The sequence below is a fragment of the Trachurus trachurus genome, assembly GCF_905171665.1.
Source record: "Trachurus trachurus genome assembly, chromosome: 7".
In the NCBI taxonomy this organism is placed as follows: Eukaryota; Metazoa; Chordata; class Actinopteri; order Carangiformes; family Carangidae; genus Trachurus; species Trachurus trachurus.
The window spans coordinates 16,436,494-16,453,453 of NC_139901.1; the positions used below are offsets into that span (position 1 = coordinate 16,436,494).

General features: G+C 41.1%; 1 protein-coding gene across 2 annotated transcripts in view; it reads right to left on the reverse strand.

Moving 5' to 3' along the window:
• Positions 1–16,960, reverse strand: part of LOC310988322 (TOX high mobility group box family member 2-like) — a 76,178-nt gene that overhangs the window by 34,113 nt on the left and 25,105 nt on the right. The window contains exons 2-3 of one of the 2 annotated variants that reach the window (XM_083974871.1): positions 13,489–13,581; positions 4,742–4,801 (exon numbers count right to left, since the gene is read on the reverse strand). In XM_083974871.1, the coding sequence (XP_083830997.1) occupies positions 4,742–4,801; positions 13,489–13,581 (153 nt within the window). The remainder of the gene's footprint in view (positions 1–4,741; positions 4,802–13,488; positions 13,582–16,960) is intronic. The other variant, XM_083974872.1, reaches the window with a different exon arrangement.

Sequence of the window (16,960 nt, forward strand, 5' to 3'; positions counted from 1 at the left end):
AAAAGCTGCAGTTAAAATTTCTTGTTAACATTTTTGGTAGAAAAATGCAAAATGTTATTAAGAGATGTTGATTCTTATTTTAGTGGAATTACAACATCACAGAAAGATTTATACTCTATTCTCAATCCAGCGGAGAGATGGCCCTGATTTCCTCAGGTGCTTTTGCATCAGGGGAATCGGCAGCCAGTGAGACCAACCTCAGACCTGCATGTAATTGAACTGCTGAAAAAAAATATCTGCATGCCGGCAGCGTTTCAGGCATCCAAGGAACATTTTTTGTCAATCTGGATAATTGAGATGTTTAATAATCTTTAATTTGACAAAGTAACCCCTCAGCATCTTTGTGTGTGGGCTGATATAAACAAGGCTGTTCGACAAAATAACCCACTAACGCCTGTTCATATAGGCTGAAAACTCAACAGATGAACCGAATGGAAAACATCAATATCACCAAAATGTCTGGTAGTTCCATATGTGCATATCTTGTACAGAAACCATACAGTATTCAAAGCCTTGAAAACATCTTGTTTGAATGGACAGATTGTGTCCAAGCATACAGTAAACGTTCTCCTTTAAAGCTGTTTCTTATTAGCGGTTTTCTCTTTTTAAAAGCTCAGAGATGTTATGTGTAATGCAATCTCCTGGCAGTGTCAAACTGCTACCTCAGTGCGTACGCAGTGGAAGACCCCAGACATGCAAACAAAGGAGTCTCTGTTCTGGCTGCATGCACCATTTTAACAGGCACACATCATGTAAAGGCTTGGGTGGGCATATTAACGCAGTGTTAAATCAAGGCTCCTTCCTCATTTTGCCTTTGAGCATTTTCTTTCAGAACCAGAGAATAAAAATCTGACCCAAGCGGTATTTAAACAGGATAGACAGACGAGACACAGTAAAAATATTATTGCCTTGCATCTTAACATGTTTTACAAACACAGCTGGGGAATGCTGGGAGAAAAAACAGAAACACACTCAAATATATGTATACGTTTATGATATTTTCTTTTATAAATATATATACAGGGGAATTGCTGCACGTAGTCATGTACTCAGCATATTCATGAGACAGTAATCACCATCTCAAATTGATGCAGAAAATGATTCCATATTTGAACCTCTAATTTGTCTGATTCACTGTAATGTCAAAAGCAACCCATATGTATCAAACCACTGCACAGCTAATGCATACAATTAAATGCCAATTAAGAAATGATTGACTCACATGTACTGCAAGAAGTCAGTGTTATGAATTTTGTATGATGCACACAGAAAATGCAGACATGCTTGGATGTGGTGGCTTTGAAGGTATTTACAAATTAACCCCTTCATAGCCCACAGCTGGTTTGTCATTGTGCTGTTGTCAAACGTAACAAGAAGAAGTCCTTGGTTATTGAGACACAAACCACTGAAGCTGTGGCTAGAGATTTTTTTTCCAGTCAATCATTGTATTAAGTCATTCAATTTTTTAAAATCTGGCATAGTCGCTCATTGATTTCATTTTAATCCGTTGGCCAATTCCTGTATATTCATATTTTCTTCATGACTCAAACTTGTGCTCAACACTTTATGTAACCTTCAACTTTAGAACGAAGGCACACACCGTCCCTCTTTCAAATTTCAAATTAAATCTGCTGTATTAAAGGGTTGAAAGCCAAACAGTGAACTGTGTGGTGAAGTGTGTTCCCTTCACAACTGGTGTGTAAGCTGCTATTTGACGGCACTGACAGAGCATCAACTGCAGCTGACGTGTTTTGAAAAGCCCAAATTGCCTTATCCACTAAGACGGTATTTGTTGACACAACACAGCAAACCTGGAGTGGGTGTTGATGATTGACACATGACCGCTACAGCAGAGAAACTACAAGGGCTGTGCATTCATCCCAATTAGAACACACCTGTGTATGCATTCAAAGTGACATAATTAGGGCAACAATGATGGACCTCATAGTCTGTGATATGTGCTATAAGTAGACAATAAGCTGCTAAAGCTCCCGCTCGACCCCTAGTTGTAGTCATTCTATCCCAACATCAAAGGAAAAAAAACCTTTCAGCTATTAGGAAGGCAAGTGTGTGTGTGTTCAAGCGCGTTTATGAGCATATGTATGCATGTTTGAGTTTGTGTGTGTTTATGTGCACATATGTTCTTGTTAATCAGTTTTTGTGGGGGCCTATTTAAGTTTTACACACCTGTGAGTAAGCACATTTTTGGAAAGTGAGGACATTTTGGCTTGGGTGGTGTGAGAGTTAAGACATACTTTTGGGGTTAATGTCATAACAAAATGTATTTTAAAGCGTCAGTTTAGGCAGATTGAAAAGACAATCCACGCTGGTAGAATGTAGCTCCAGTAGAAACAGTTGTGGGATCTGTAGATTATCAAGAGCAACCAGTCAACTGTTTCTGGAAACAAACGTTGTTGTTTTTTTGTCAAAATGAGTGAAATTACCCTTAAATATTGCAATTGCGGTCAGGTATTAGGACTTGTTATATTGAAGGCCATTGTTTACAGCATGCATTATGTCAGTGTGGACATTAAGTAAAGAGGTATCAACACAGTGTGTGTGTGTGTGTGTGTGTGTGTGTGTGTGTGTGTGTGTGTGTGTGTATGCTGAAAGTGAGGACATCTACTTACACACGCTACACACGCATAACTTTGTGTCACTTCTTTATACAGCAATGTGCCAGTGTGTGTGTTTGGTGTGAATCAGTGTGTGTGTGTGTGTGTGTGTGTCCTTGGCCTGCTGGCCTTGTCCTGTGACTCTCTGTCAGTATTTGGCGGGGAACTAATTGATGAGGAGCCTCCACTTCGTCCTGTTTTGTCAGAACATGAAGGCCTCGCTGCTGGATCGACAAAACCTGGAGCTCCAAATTCTGCCATATGTCCAGCCATGTGTTCCCATGTACCAGCTGGGAGCACTCAGCATTGCGCCTGTCTAACTCATTGACTGTGACTTGGACAGCACAGCGCTCCAGTCTGAGACCAGTACTTCAATGAGTCTGGAACGGTGAAATGTTGCCTGCTAGTCTAACTCTGAGTGACCTGTCTCACCCTGTGGGTTCACATGGCACTAACACTGTCACGGTGGATGGTTTAATCCCTCTGATGTTAAAGATATATGTTAAGTCAATGTACTTTGGATGAAAATCATCTATCAAACAGCACTTGTATTGTGGAGGTTAAAGGGATACTTCAGCTTATGAGGAATTAAATGTGTTTTCCTACTTAGTGAGAGAGGGTCATATCCATGGATGCTTTTTATTTAGAGTAATGCTGTGATCAGGGTTTGATCTCATGGCCTTTAAATCAGTTGATTGCTGTTATAAAGACTTCAATTTGCTCCAACAGCCAAGTTTTTCTTTTCAAATGTTTACCATTAACTTGCATAAAGCTTCGGAGATCCAAGGACACACTGCCATTTTCTCACACATTTCAGACACCAGGTGAAACTACCATAAATACATCTGGCTATACTTCATTATAGTGGACTGTAAAACTGGATTGGATGCTGTGAGGCAACAAGACAGCTGTTTTAAACCGATTCTAACATACTGACTTAATCTGTGGATTTGTGAAAGTGATACATTAAAAACACAAGACTAAGTGTCCACAGACATGTTAGCGACTCTGTTAGTGTGTACTTATGCATAGTGGTGCTTTCAGCTTCAGGAAAAGGTCAGCACGCTATCTTGCTCATTTCTAGCATGTTTAACATTTTGTTTGACATGTTGGGATGCTATGTTTTAAATCCTAGTGCAGGATAAATAAAGTTTTTGACTTGGTGGTGGTACTGTAAACAAAAATGTCAACCTAGAAGTGGCACTAAAGCCAGAGGACCACCAAAATCTGTAGGCTTCATCCTCTGGGGACGACGAATGTCAGTGTCAATGCAATCCATTCAGTTGTTGAGATCTTTCATCTCAACCAAAGTAGTGGTCTGACAAACTGACCCAAATCCAGACTGACAGGACGACACTGTCATGCCTAGAACCATGCTGGTAGCATGGCTAAAAATCTTCTGTCGATCCCACATGTCTAGCTAGACTCTGACACAAACAGCCTCAGTAGCATGGAGGCTACCATGATGGATCAGGTAGTGAAAGCACGTTTTCAATTATGTGAATTTTTTTCCCGTACATTTGCAGACCACTACAGAGCCATTTTTTGTCATTATAAAATCAATAAAGTTTTGCAGTTTAAAGGTAAGTCGAATTGAGGGATTAGCATGCTGCAGTTCCACTCTATTGTTTGGCGGTTAATGGGTATTTCTTTCTGTAGCTCCTCACATGTTTTCTAATGTGGATAAAGACAACATTGCACCTGATGGAGGATCTTTAAACATATGTTGTTGATTCAAATATTCATATAGCAATTAATTTCACATATCTAATCAAACAAAGTCCGCAGACCAGGAATTGCTATAAGGGTCCATTTAATAGTTAATCACCACATTTTGGTGATGCGTTTACATTTGTACATCAAAATGTAACAATTTAGTTTGTAGAAGCAAGAAGAAATTTCATAAATGCCAGTGTGCGAGTGATGTAATCTGAGATGTTCACATACCTCAGTTTAACTGGCACTGTCATCTTTAACAACCAAAACCAGCTTCAATTAATGTTTACTAGTAATTTTCCAACGCTTAAACCATGATAATTATGTAAACTAATGTTGCCAAATGCTGACACTTGCTGAAGTTGCTAACATGACATTTGTTAATAAGATAATGTAGGTGTGTGCCTTACCTGGTTTGGCGACCGAAACTCTTGGTTATTGTCATTCATGTACATGTTGTCACCATCAAACTGTGGACAGAAAGAGAAGGAAGAAATAAATATTTTATTTAAGGCGGTTTTAAAAAAATTGGTTGTCTAAGAGGAGGTGCAAAGAGGAAAAGCTCTTTACGGGTGGCCTGAAGTGTGAGACTAATGACTTTGTCACTTTGGTTAAACCTCGTGGTGGCATGGCAGCGTGGGTAATTACTGTTCGTCAGCGGGTCGGTAATTAGGCTACATGAGCAAAGTGACGAGAGATGGGCTTTTCCCTGTAGGCTCTGCTCTGTATGTGAGAGTGTGTGTGTGTGTGTGTGTGACAGAGAGAGAGAATGAATTTGAATGAATCTGCGAGTGCATACAGTAGTGTGTGCTTGTCTTTGAAGCTGTGGCAGTGTGTGTGTGTGCCACTCAGCAAGGATGTGCCGTGTCTTCAGGACTGAGCTAATCAGACATTGAAAGATCACTTGCTGCAGGTGCCAAAACAATGTTTGACACTGGGTTAGGATTCATGTAATGACACAACACCCCTGACCCTCTTGTGTGCTGGGTAACAACTCCGGGTCACCAGTTGAGCGCTACATGCAACATGCTAGCTCTGATGTCTCGTGCGCTGGTAAGCTAAATCCCTGTGGAATTCCCCACTGAGATCAGCGCTGAATGGACTACAAATGAAGAAGAAAAAAAAAAACACAGATTCTGCTTCTACTGTAGCTCTACAGAAAATTAGATATTGGCCCACTAACAGCTCAGTAACTAAACCTGTGCAATGTCAAGGTGACTGAGAAATTGCTACCACGTTAAGAGGAGCTGTATTGTGAAACGCCCTTGGTTTCCAAAGGCATCAAGCTTTGTCATACCACACTTGAAGCAAATGGAACAAACCTTGACTGGACTGGATAATAACAGTCATAAACACAGCGCACGCGCGCACACACACACACACACACACACACACTGAAACGTGTCACTAAAGCCTCCTCTTTGTTTGTTGACTGAGGTCATTCTTTGTGATATCAATGCTCTCAAACCTCGAGAACAGACAGCAGACACAACATGATCAAACTAGACAGCATTCCTTGTCAAATTCCTCAGATGTGAAGATATAGGGGGTGGTAGTGATGGTGGTGGTGAGGAGGGGGGGAGGGGACTTTTCATTTAGGGTGATCTGCTTTGAGCCTATGTAGAAAGCGACCAAAGACTTGAGAGATAAACATACGCTGTATGTGAGCGGAGTGGATCATAAGATCTACCTGCTCAAAACAATGCCCAACTAAGGGAGACTAATGGACGGAAATGGGCAGGATTCCTGGGGGGTGAAATCTAATATCTACACTGGTAGACAGGAAAAAAAAGTCGAAGTGCCTAAATGAGCGTGTGAGTGTTGAGAAAGAGAAATTACTGTTCATTATTGCAGGAGAAAGGCCGGGGGAATGAGCTCCTGCCTTGGGGCAACGGTTGGTTAACGGTGCATATCATGGAAGCCCTTGTGAGGATTCACTTGGTTATTCTAATGATTACATTTACATTCAAGCTCATGCGCAAACACGAAACTGAGACAAGTGCTGCATTTGCACTGCATTTAAGCCCCATTCACACCTCACATGATCACACCAAAGCCAACCAACAGAGCAGCGGTGATGACGTCCAGTGAAACTGAATGCTGACTAATTGTTTGATGCTATATGCTGGAGATAGAGATGCTAATGCACTTAATGAAGCAATGCAGCATCTATCACCTGACTAATCTGCGGTGAGAAGTGACTGTGGCGCACATAGAGGGCCAAAGTGATGTTGACCTCGGTGACATATCTGTAATAAACTCTTTGCTCCTCACATGAAAGCCTCTTGTCCACTCCTAACTGAGCAATTTCATTCTATTGAAATCCACTTTGATACCACCAGTGACGTAAAGCCATTGTGAGAGCTTCTTTAGGATAAGATTCACTCGTGTGAAAAGAGACCACAGTCACTGGGAAATGCCATTTTTAGCCACAAAAAGCTGCCAGATCTTAGCTCATTTTGAATACTGAATTCTTTGAGTGCAGCGCAAAGCCTTATTATGTTTCTTTCAGCACTGCAGGAAGAAATGAAGTCAGACAATGCTCATTTTCACCAATTACATCTGTAATATAATATTCAGCATAAAGGCCAAAGACAGCTTAGAAAGGTCAGCCATTTTGTGCTTCAACATGGCTGCCCATATATTGCAATGTAAAGCTGTTTTCCCCTGCTCTTCTCTCCATAGCTCTCCTTTGCACTGCTCTCGCTCTCCCACTTAAAATGCCAATTTATCCTCGGCTCAATGCTATCAGCTCTGCCATTACTCCACATTTACTGCAGAAATCATCTTCTCTTTCTCTGTTGTTCCCTCTCTCTTCATTTTCTCCCTCTTACTCTTTTCTCTCACTCTCTCCATCTCTCCTTCTCTGCACTCTTTCTCACCCCCACCTTGCCTCTTCCATCTCCTTTGCTCCCTTTTCTATGTTCTCATCTTCCCCACCTCTTTCTGTGTTACAACCTCCCTCTACTTCTCCACCTCCCTCCCAACCCATCTTTTCCCCCTCTTTCCTCTCTTTCTTTAGTGGGCCTTGGCATCGCTTTCTCATCGGCAGTCTAATTGGGCATTCTGCCTGAGACAAGGGCCTCATTAAGCAGTAATTACACACATGTTGTTTTCGGCAAACATCTCTATTTGGATTGCTTTGCATGGTAATTGTTCAGCAGGGACCACTGCTCGCGATGTTTCCCTCCGTGACACACGTGGTGCTGAGAGAAGGAATAAAAACATGGGAAAGCAGGATAGGAAAGAGATGGAGGGGCAGAGAGAAAGGCATGAGGGTGATAAAGAGACAAATTGAGAAATAAAGAATGCATACATGAGAGAGGCATAGAAGAGAGACTAAAATGATGAAGACTATGCTGTGTAGTAAACAGAGACAGAGAATGAATAAATGACAAAGACCGAAGAGGATCGACTCCGGATGAGATAAAAATGAGGTTGAGAGAGAATGAAAAAGACGCAGAGTGAGGATATGAGGAAGAGGAGTTAGAAAGTAAAGACAGTGACAGAGAGAGAGAGAGAGAGAGAGAGAGAGAGAGAGAGAGAGAGAAGGAGAGGGGGAGACTCATTCCCAGAACTAGGTCATGCCTTGCAATCATCGACAAAGCTGAGCGTTTCAAAAATAATGAAGCCACAAGGTGGAAGTAATGCTAACTAGCATATCCAGGGAAAACATGTAATATTTACACAGTGCTAATGGTGCAATACAATGCTTGAATCTTTTCATCTTTGCAGTGTTCCAGGGAGACAGTTGATGGCAGCATTGGAGGCAAAATTACAGACTCCATTGAAGATAGTTTTTGATTGATGGACACTTCGTATAAGCTCCTCATAAAGCCTTCAAGGCAACATCTGTTTGTGGAGGGGGTTGGGGGGAGATAAACTGCTTGTTTGCCTGTGTAATGTCATAACTGTCCAGTCATTAGAGAGAAGAATGATCTGGTGATGATGAATTAAAAAAAACTTCTTCTTGAAAGCAAAGGAACCAATTATGTAGGAAACATGTGACTTAGTATGTGATGTAAACTAATGACACACACAAACATTGAATCAGACCGTGGAAGATCAACTGTACACTGAAGTTTGTCAGGGCTTTAAAGTAAACAAGTACATTTCCTCAAGTACTTATACTTCAAGTAAAGTTTAATTTTACTTCACAGTATTTAAAAGCAAGTACTCAAAAAGGGGTCACTTATTGCAGGTTAAGGTTTTACATGGAAGTATATGATCATAGATTATGATGCACTACTTAAGATTAAAATACTGGTGAATAGTCTATCTTGAAAAAAAAAAAGATAAATAATACATGCTATGAAAAAGGGAAAATCCTTTACTGCAGGTACAGCCTTTACAATACACACAAACTGTAGTATCACACATGATTTGAGAAGCTGGCAATTAAAAAAGGCAACAATTGTACTTTTACTCCATCAACATTCAAGTAGACCATTGCAACGTCTTTTAAAGTAAAAAAGAAAAAGAAAGAAAAACCATACAGTAGCAGACTGAAGAACAACCACAAAAAAAACTTTTCTAACTTTTCAATGTATAAAAGGGGAACCTATAAGCAGAATGTATAATACTTGTGACTTTAAAAGCCTTTGCCAGTACACCAAGTCTCTAAAAATAATTCTCTCACCAAGCGGAATTAATAAGCCCAGAACAGTACACAGCCATTCTGTGAAGAAAGGGGTGTGGTGGTGGTGGTGGTGGTGGTGGGGTGCTCATGCAATATGTATGCCTGTTTGAGCACCCTTCTTCCTCATCTTCCCCCTCTTCTCTTTATTTCTCTCTTTACATCTCTCTCTCTCTCTCTCCCTCTCTCCCTTGCCCTCTGTTCAATTAAGCTGTAGGAGCAACCTAACAAACCTGAACCTGAGACAATGTGCCACTGAATCCTGATGCTGCTCAACTTGTCACTGCTGGTTCAAAGACAGACGAGAGGATGAGACAGACAGACAGACAGACAGTCAGAAAGAAAGTGAGGGGAAAAAGATCCATCTACAGTAGATAGATTTCCAGAGTTGTATGAGAGGAGGAGAGAGAAAGAGGGAGAGAAGAGAGTCTATAGTAAAAATTCTGGTGTTGCACCACGCCCCAAGCAAACAATGAACATGGGCAAACAATGAACATGAAACACACACACACACACAGACACACACGCACACAAAGCCCATAAAAAGCGCAGCCTGTGGCCATGGCGACACATGCTCTGTTGTCGTTAGATAAGGGAAACAGGGCCTCTTCCTGGGTGTGAGAGTTTGATCCTGCACACACACAAACTGCACACACCACACAGCTGCAGCAGCACTGGGGTCACATCCACAAACACCCAGCATCTTATGTATCCTCACCTTTATCGACTGCATGGTTCATTTTCATATGCAAAACCCGGGCCATGTTTACTTGGACACACTGTGCTCCGGTCAGCGGACCTTATAGACGATCAGATACTGACAAGATACACGGAGCAGCTTCCTGTATCTCTCAGTGGGATTTTGATGGAATTCAGTTGGGAATCAGCTGGCCTCTTGCCATCCTAGAAAGTATTTTCTACTTAGGATTTAGATACATGAATCTGTTTGGTGCCATGTTTCCTCTAAGGTTTGGTTCAAAAGTGTTAACAGACAGTTTGCATTACCTCTGCAGCTGCTGATTTTAAAGAAACAATTTTGTTTGAAGTATTCTGTTATATCGTCAGAGACGTTGCGATCCATCACCTCACATCTAATGAGCATCAGCTCTGTTTGTTGTGATTTGCTCTGAAGCATTCCACGGAGAAACAATAGAAACACACAAACACACAGCGCCCTTCCTATGAGCAGCAGCTTGAAAAGAAAAAAAAACTATTTCACAAAAGGCATAATATAGGTTCCAACCGCTTCCGGCTCCACCTATACCTTGTGACGTGTAAATATGAACAAGGCAGGCTGACGCTCTCATTCATCCACTTTCTGTTGCACAGGAGAAACCACAAAACAGAACCAACAGTCAACAGCAGAGGTGGTGAGAGATGGGAGGAGAGATTTAGGAGAAAGACTGTGTTTGTGTGTGCGTGTGTGTAGAGGCCAGGTGGGGTTGTGCTAAATAAGGCTTTGTTTCCACTGTGAATACAGGTTCACTGCAAGTTCGTAAATTCACAGCGAGTGAATTGGTGACACGCGTCAGGTCACACGTTTTTACAGCAACCACTGCTTTGTAGTTTCGAGCATGTCTTACATTAGTTCTAATATTTATGTTCCAGTCTGATTTAGCTTTTGATGTATCTTTCATTTACATCATTTCAAAAAAACATGTCTTACAATGGAATAATTTCTGCAGTCAAAGCAAACACAGACCACCAAAACTTATCATAAGCTTATCATAACTTCATATTGTGGTTGCAAAAGGCAGAAACAAACAATGGCCCCAAAAATTAGAACTCAAACACAAAAATCACAGTAAACAGCAGACAGTTGACTCATGTTTACCAAATCTGCCAAGTCTATGATTGTTTCATACCAAATGACATTGTGGCAGATGAAAGAATATCCATCATCCAATAGTTGGATATTATGATAAAGCATAAAAGACTGGGATATGGGGGAATACTCAGCTATGGTCTGGCAGTCCTCAACTTCAAACTGCATTACACACTGTTGACAGGCTGCAGCAACATAGTGGAGCATTTAGCCGCTAAAGAGCCACATATTTCCCTCTGGAGTTGGTAAAGACAAAAACAGACCTAACAGAAGTATAAATATTAGGTTTAATAGTTTGGATCATTTGATGTGGAGTTGTGTGAGGTAGTCAGGCTTAGCCAGTGTGTTACCTGCTGTAGATTCTGATCAGTGTGTTGCCTGTTAGTGTGTTAGTGGAGGCAACAGGGAACAAGGCACACTAGCAAAGCTATAGGCTATGTTACTGTCAATGGGACCAGCAGAAAAAATAAGTGTTTTAGACTCTTGTAAAAGAAACACACTGAAACAATCCAATGTCTGTTTAAATGGTCACCTCATGTCAAATATCTTCGGTGGTTCATCTTCACGTCAAAACAGCATTTTCCTTTGGCACTACGTTTTTCTATCCACTAAACTACTTAAGTGCACATATACGTAGAGTGCACTGGATTTTTTTTTTTTTTGCTGCTGCCTCTACTAACTGGCAGCGCACTGATTCAAATCTACTGCAGGTAAAACACTGTCTATGCATGACTACATCTCACAACCCCATGAAAGATAACCTGAACTATCCCTTTGACATTCATTAGGTGGACAGAAACATGACTCACAAATGAATTTCATTGATGCGGATATGTTGGTATAGGTAATAATTGAGGTTTTAGCTTGTTTATACTGTACAAAACCAAAAAAATGTTTAGTTCAGCAGTCCAACGTACTTTTGTATAGACTATGAATACAGTTTTAGGTAAAAGCTCATTGGACTTGTTGGATAAAATATGACTGCAGTGTCAAACCATGCAGGTAGGTTTACATGTAGTTGTAGTTTGATTGTCATCACAAAAATCTGTCTGCTCGGGCAGTTAAGTAGAGCAGTTTGAAAAACAGGTCAAAACCACAGTGTGCCACGTGTGCCATATGTACAAAGGTATAACAGAAAAAAAATGTGTCAGACCAAAGTGCCACCCACATGGCCTTCCTCATCCTGCCATGCTGGCCTTCAACGGCCACCTGCTAACCAGCGCAGGGAAATACGTTCTTCACATCAGGCCCAGTAACATCACATGCAATTAAGAGGTAGCACCAGTAGTTGTGTTGGCGCTATTCTTAATAAAGGTGCTACTAAGAGGAGAAGAGTTATCCCACGTGTCTACCTGACACAGTGTCGTAGGTGACGATATGTATGTGCGCCTCCGTGTGTGTACTCGCTCAAATGTGTGTCTGCGTGCACAGCACGTGTGTCCATATAGCGTGTGCATGTCTCTACGTCTATGTCAATGAGGTTTCTCTGGCAGCAGGAGAGGATGCAGAGTACAAGCCACTTTTAACTGACTGGGGTGAACAGCAATGAGAGAAGATAAAGGGCAGAGTGAATGTCACATTACCCCAGCCCTTTGCCTCTGCTCACCGCAGAATCAGATAACTGCAGCAGGAAAAAAAGTCTGGTTTCCTCTAGCATATAATTGGTTATCTTATTGCAATCTACTGCTCTCTTGCCTCTGCACAGAATAAAGTATGAAAGAGCAAAGGGAGAGGAAGAAAAATAGGCTAAAGTTTGACTGTTCTGGCAGTGACTAAAATAAATCATTATGAGCACACATCAATACACATAAAGATATTTCCATGGCTTTGTCAGGAGAAACACAAAAGGTTTCGGCTGTACGTTTATTATGGGGGTCCTTTATAAACCAACAAGAGATGGACAGCATAGAGTATAGAGTTAAAGAAGATGGGGAGGAAGTGATGCAATTGTTGAACAACTGATGCTGATAATCAGGTTGTGGTGTGTTCACTCTCTAACAGTATGTAATTATATCACAAGTTAAACATGCACAAATATTAACACAAACACACAGGCAATATCTCACCATCCAAAAGATTATCAATGCAGTTTCAACAAAAGATATAAAATTCACAGGAAGCAAAATTGCAACATCTTATTCTGATAACAGGCTGCCCAAAGAAGGGCTTGTGTTTCATATTTAGAGCTTTATGTGTTTCCTCTTTGTAAAATAAGGAACTTTTTTCAGTCAATGAATCAAATATTATACCTTAATAATAATAATTTATAGTTAAACCTAAATATGTCTATGGTGCATTAAGAGTCAGACATGGATTCCCACGTAGTGTGACCCAACTATAGGGCGTATTTCACGCCTTTGCATATTTTCACACATTTATTACTGTAAATATAACACTCCTGAAATCATCTGTAATTTCAAGTAAGTATGTCTGTTTCTGACTGGAAATAGATGTAACATTTGTTCACCTATATGTGAAATATGGTGTGCATGCGTGTTTTCTTGCAGGGAGAGATTAAGTCTCTCTATGACAAGTAATTTCATCACAATTTAAATTATCCTCAGTTTAGAGCCTCTACACAACCCTGGGCCCAGGTCAGTACCTTGTGGTACACCTTTTCAATTAAATTATCTAGAACAAACAGAGGTTCAATAGAGGAGGTTTAAGAAATGGGGGGCTTGGCTACTGTATCTCACCACAGCAGTGGGCAGTCTTTTCCTAGCTGGATTGATGCCTGGAGGGGGGGCAGTGTGGAGCCTAACCGCTCGTTCACCCACACTGTACCGGGCCTGTGGTTAGAGAGAGAGACAGCGGGGAGAGAAAGAGAAGAGACAGAGAAGACAAAAGTGGGGAAGGAAACGAGATGGCGGGGCTTTAGTTTGCGAGGTACAAGCAGGGCATTTGTAAAGGAACATGTCAAGGGCCCCCCTCCCTAGTGAACCTTTCCCTCCTTCTCCCTTCCTCTTATTGCTCTCCTCTTCCCCCTTATGCCCAGCACACACGTGCAGGGGGTGGAGTAATGACATGAGACTTACACAGTGACTCTACGCAGCACCCTGCATGGGGAAGAATGGAGGTTAATGAGCTGACATTGCCTCCACCCTGAACACGCCTCCTCCCCATGCCCACCTCCCTTCTCTCTTCTCTCACACACTGACAAGCATATACACAAACCCCCCACAAGAAGGTGGGGCTGAACACTGGCAAAGAGCCAAGGATCTGGAGACTAAAGGAGTATCATGGAGCAACGAGTGGGTTTGCTTTTTCTCCATGTACAATGCAGCTCTGGGTTATGAACAACTGTCAGAGTAATCTAATAGGACATGCATTATAAACATGACTAGCAAACATCAGCTAATGTGATTAAAGGTGCATTATGTGGTTAATGTCAATGACTACAGGACTACAGGACTACAGTCCAGTGAGGCTGCGAAGCTCATTCAACAAAGAAAATCTGACTTTTCGATAGTTTGAAAACGTGCCTAACAAGGCCTGGGGGGGGCACCATGTTATTACCTTGGCTCAGGGATTTTAGGATGCTACACATGAATTAGGGTTGTGGGACATGACAATAAATCATGATTACAGGAAAACATGTACTGCTCTATATTGCTCATTTAATTTTGTTGCAAATCATACTTTTTACTGCAACATCTTTTTGTCAACTGGATGACCCTTTACATTGTCCCACTTGGCATGGATGCAGGGAGGAAATTTGCATTGACGACACCACAAACAAAGACCAAGGTGAGTGAAAGCGACACAGGATGGGACAATTCCAAACAGGAGAGGGACTCCAAGCAAGTAGCTATATCTAAAAAGAAAGAATACCTTTTCTGAATGCATGTGGTTTGGGTAGGACATCCCTAATTAGAAAACTGTACTTTGTAAGGCTATGCGATAAACCAGTCCCCACAACACACCCAGCCTCCAATAATGTCTTCTACCACCAACGGAAGTATAATTTACTTGATGAGACGAAATAGGCATTTTCAGGTCATTGCCTTGGCTGAATGATTTTTTTGTCAACAATTAAAACATCAGTGGAACTATTAACATGCTGCTGGCCCGAGTTGACACATTTGAGAATCTCCAAAATATTTGGATTAATCTTCTGGGGACCACAAATATGTGTATCCATTTAATATTTTACACAGGGACAACTTGTATGCACAAGTGGCAGATGGACTGACAAAGAGAACCAGCTAACACTAAGCTACTAGCATGACTAAAAACAGTTTAACCACGCGTATCAGCAGTTGACCAAACACTACACAAGTATACACAACTGGGGACAAACAACTATTGTCTCCATACCACAGACCACACAGAAGATGCTGTTTTAGTCTATATAGCTGTGAATAACCAACTAGACCTTCAAATGTTCCCCCATTTCTTGGTTCTCACGTGGTGATGTGTGGGTGTACAAGATGTTAAATAAAACCTCAATGGCCTTTAAGTTGCATCACCGGAAAACCGACATGTAAAGGTGACAGTTTTTAACATATAAGGGCTCATCTGAGCTGAAGTATGAACAGACATATATGGAAGAAACGGGTTTAGAGTAAGTTCATATAACCAAGTTACCTTTGCATGAGCCTATTTGAAATTAAATAATCAGATCCAGAGGACTCACTAACATGAGGTATATTCATTAGTTCCAAGGCTGCTCTATATGCACTCACTAAGCACTTTAATGGGCACACTATGCAAGTACTTGAGGCCTCTCTTTGCTTTCAAAACAGCCTCTATTCTTGGCACAAATTTCATGAGATGTTAGAAACTTTCCTCAGAGATTCTGCTCCATGTTGACATGATTGCATCATCATTTCTGCAGATTTGTCGGCTACACATTTAGGCTGCGAAACCCCTGTTCTGCCACATCCCAGAGGTGTTCTACTGGATTCAGATTTGGTGACTGGGGAGGCCAGTGAAGTCGCTGAAGTCATTGTCATGCTCATGAAACCAGTTTGAGACAACTCTGTGACATGATGCATTACCATCCTGGAAGAAGCTTGATAGGCTGTGGCATACAAAGCACGATTTATTGGTTTTAGGTGACAAGTGTGCCAAGAAAACTTTCTTCTCACTATTAAACCACCAGAGGCCTGGACTGACGGCACAATGCAGGTTGGGTCCACGGTCCTATTATCTGCTTGTTGTGCCCCACTGGCCTTAAGGTGGTGTTATAATGTGTAATTTGATGTGTTTCTACTCACTGCAGTCACAAAGAGTTAGAATAGCATCTTAGCATCTGAGTTAGCATAGCCTTTTTTTTTTTTAGTTCCAACACACTTTTCACAGAGTTGCTTCTCATTGATTGTTTCTTTCTTTTTGTTTGTTTTTCATTCCGTTCTATGTAAACTCTAGAGACTGTTGTAGGATAAGGTGCCCTAAAATCTACAGTTTCAGAAATACTTAAACCAGTTTGTGTAGTACCAACAATCATCCTGCTGTAATAGCTGATGGGCCCTAATTACCCCTATTAAAATAAGTAAATAATGTAAGAAGCATGAGGGTAAAATCACATTCTTCATAAAATAAAAGAACATTAACTAAAAGCAGAAACAGAATTGATAATGATGCAGAAAAACACTTTCACACAGCTTGAAAACAATGGAAGATGGATAGTTAGTCATTAGGGCCCATTGTGAATCTTTTGGGTGAGTAATTTGTTAGCAGCCTTGTACATTTTTAATATTCTTAAACTGAAGAGCCCTAAGAACACAAACTCCATAAAATAATAACAGGCATTTCACCTTAGCACTATCTGAGCCTCTCAATTATTTACCACTAATGAATTGCCTCAAGCAATATTCCTCTTAAGTACAATATCAACCATCCCAGAGAGGCTGAATCAGCTCGCTCAAATACTTAAATACATTTACTCAATTATGCTCAATGTGCCTAATATGAAGCAGACAAGGATCTGCAAGCTTTCTTCTTCCCTCTGTTTCCACATGCTGAGATTCAGCCTTGATAGTTCAGGAAAATCCCTTATATTCACAACAAAATTATTAATTGATAAAAATGTTTTCATTGAAAAAGCAATGGCTTTTTCTCTGTTGCTGCATCTGTGGTGTGGGAGGATACAATAAAAGGATGTTAGCCAGTTGCCAGGCATCCACCAGACTTTGCACTTTGCAGCCCAACATGCCACCTGAAATA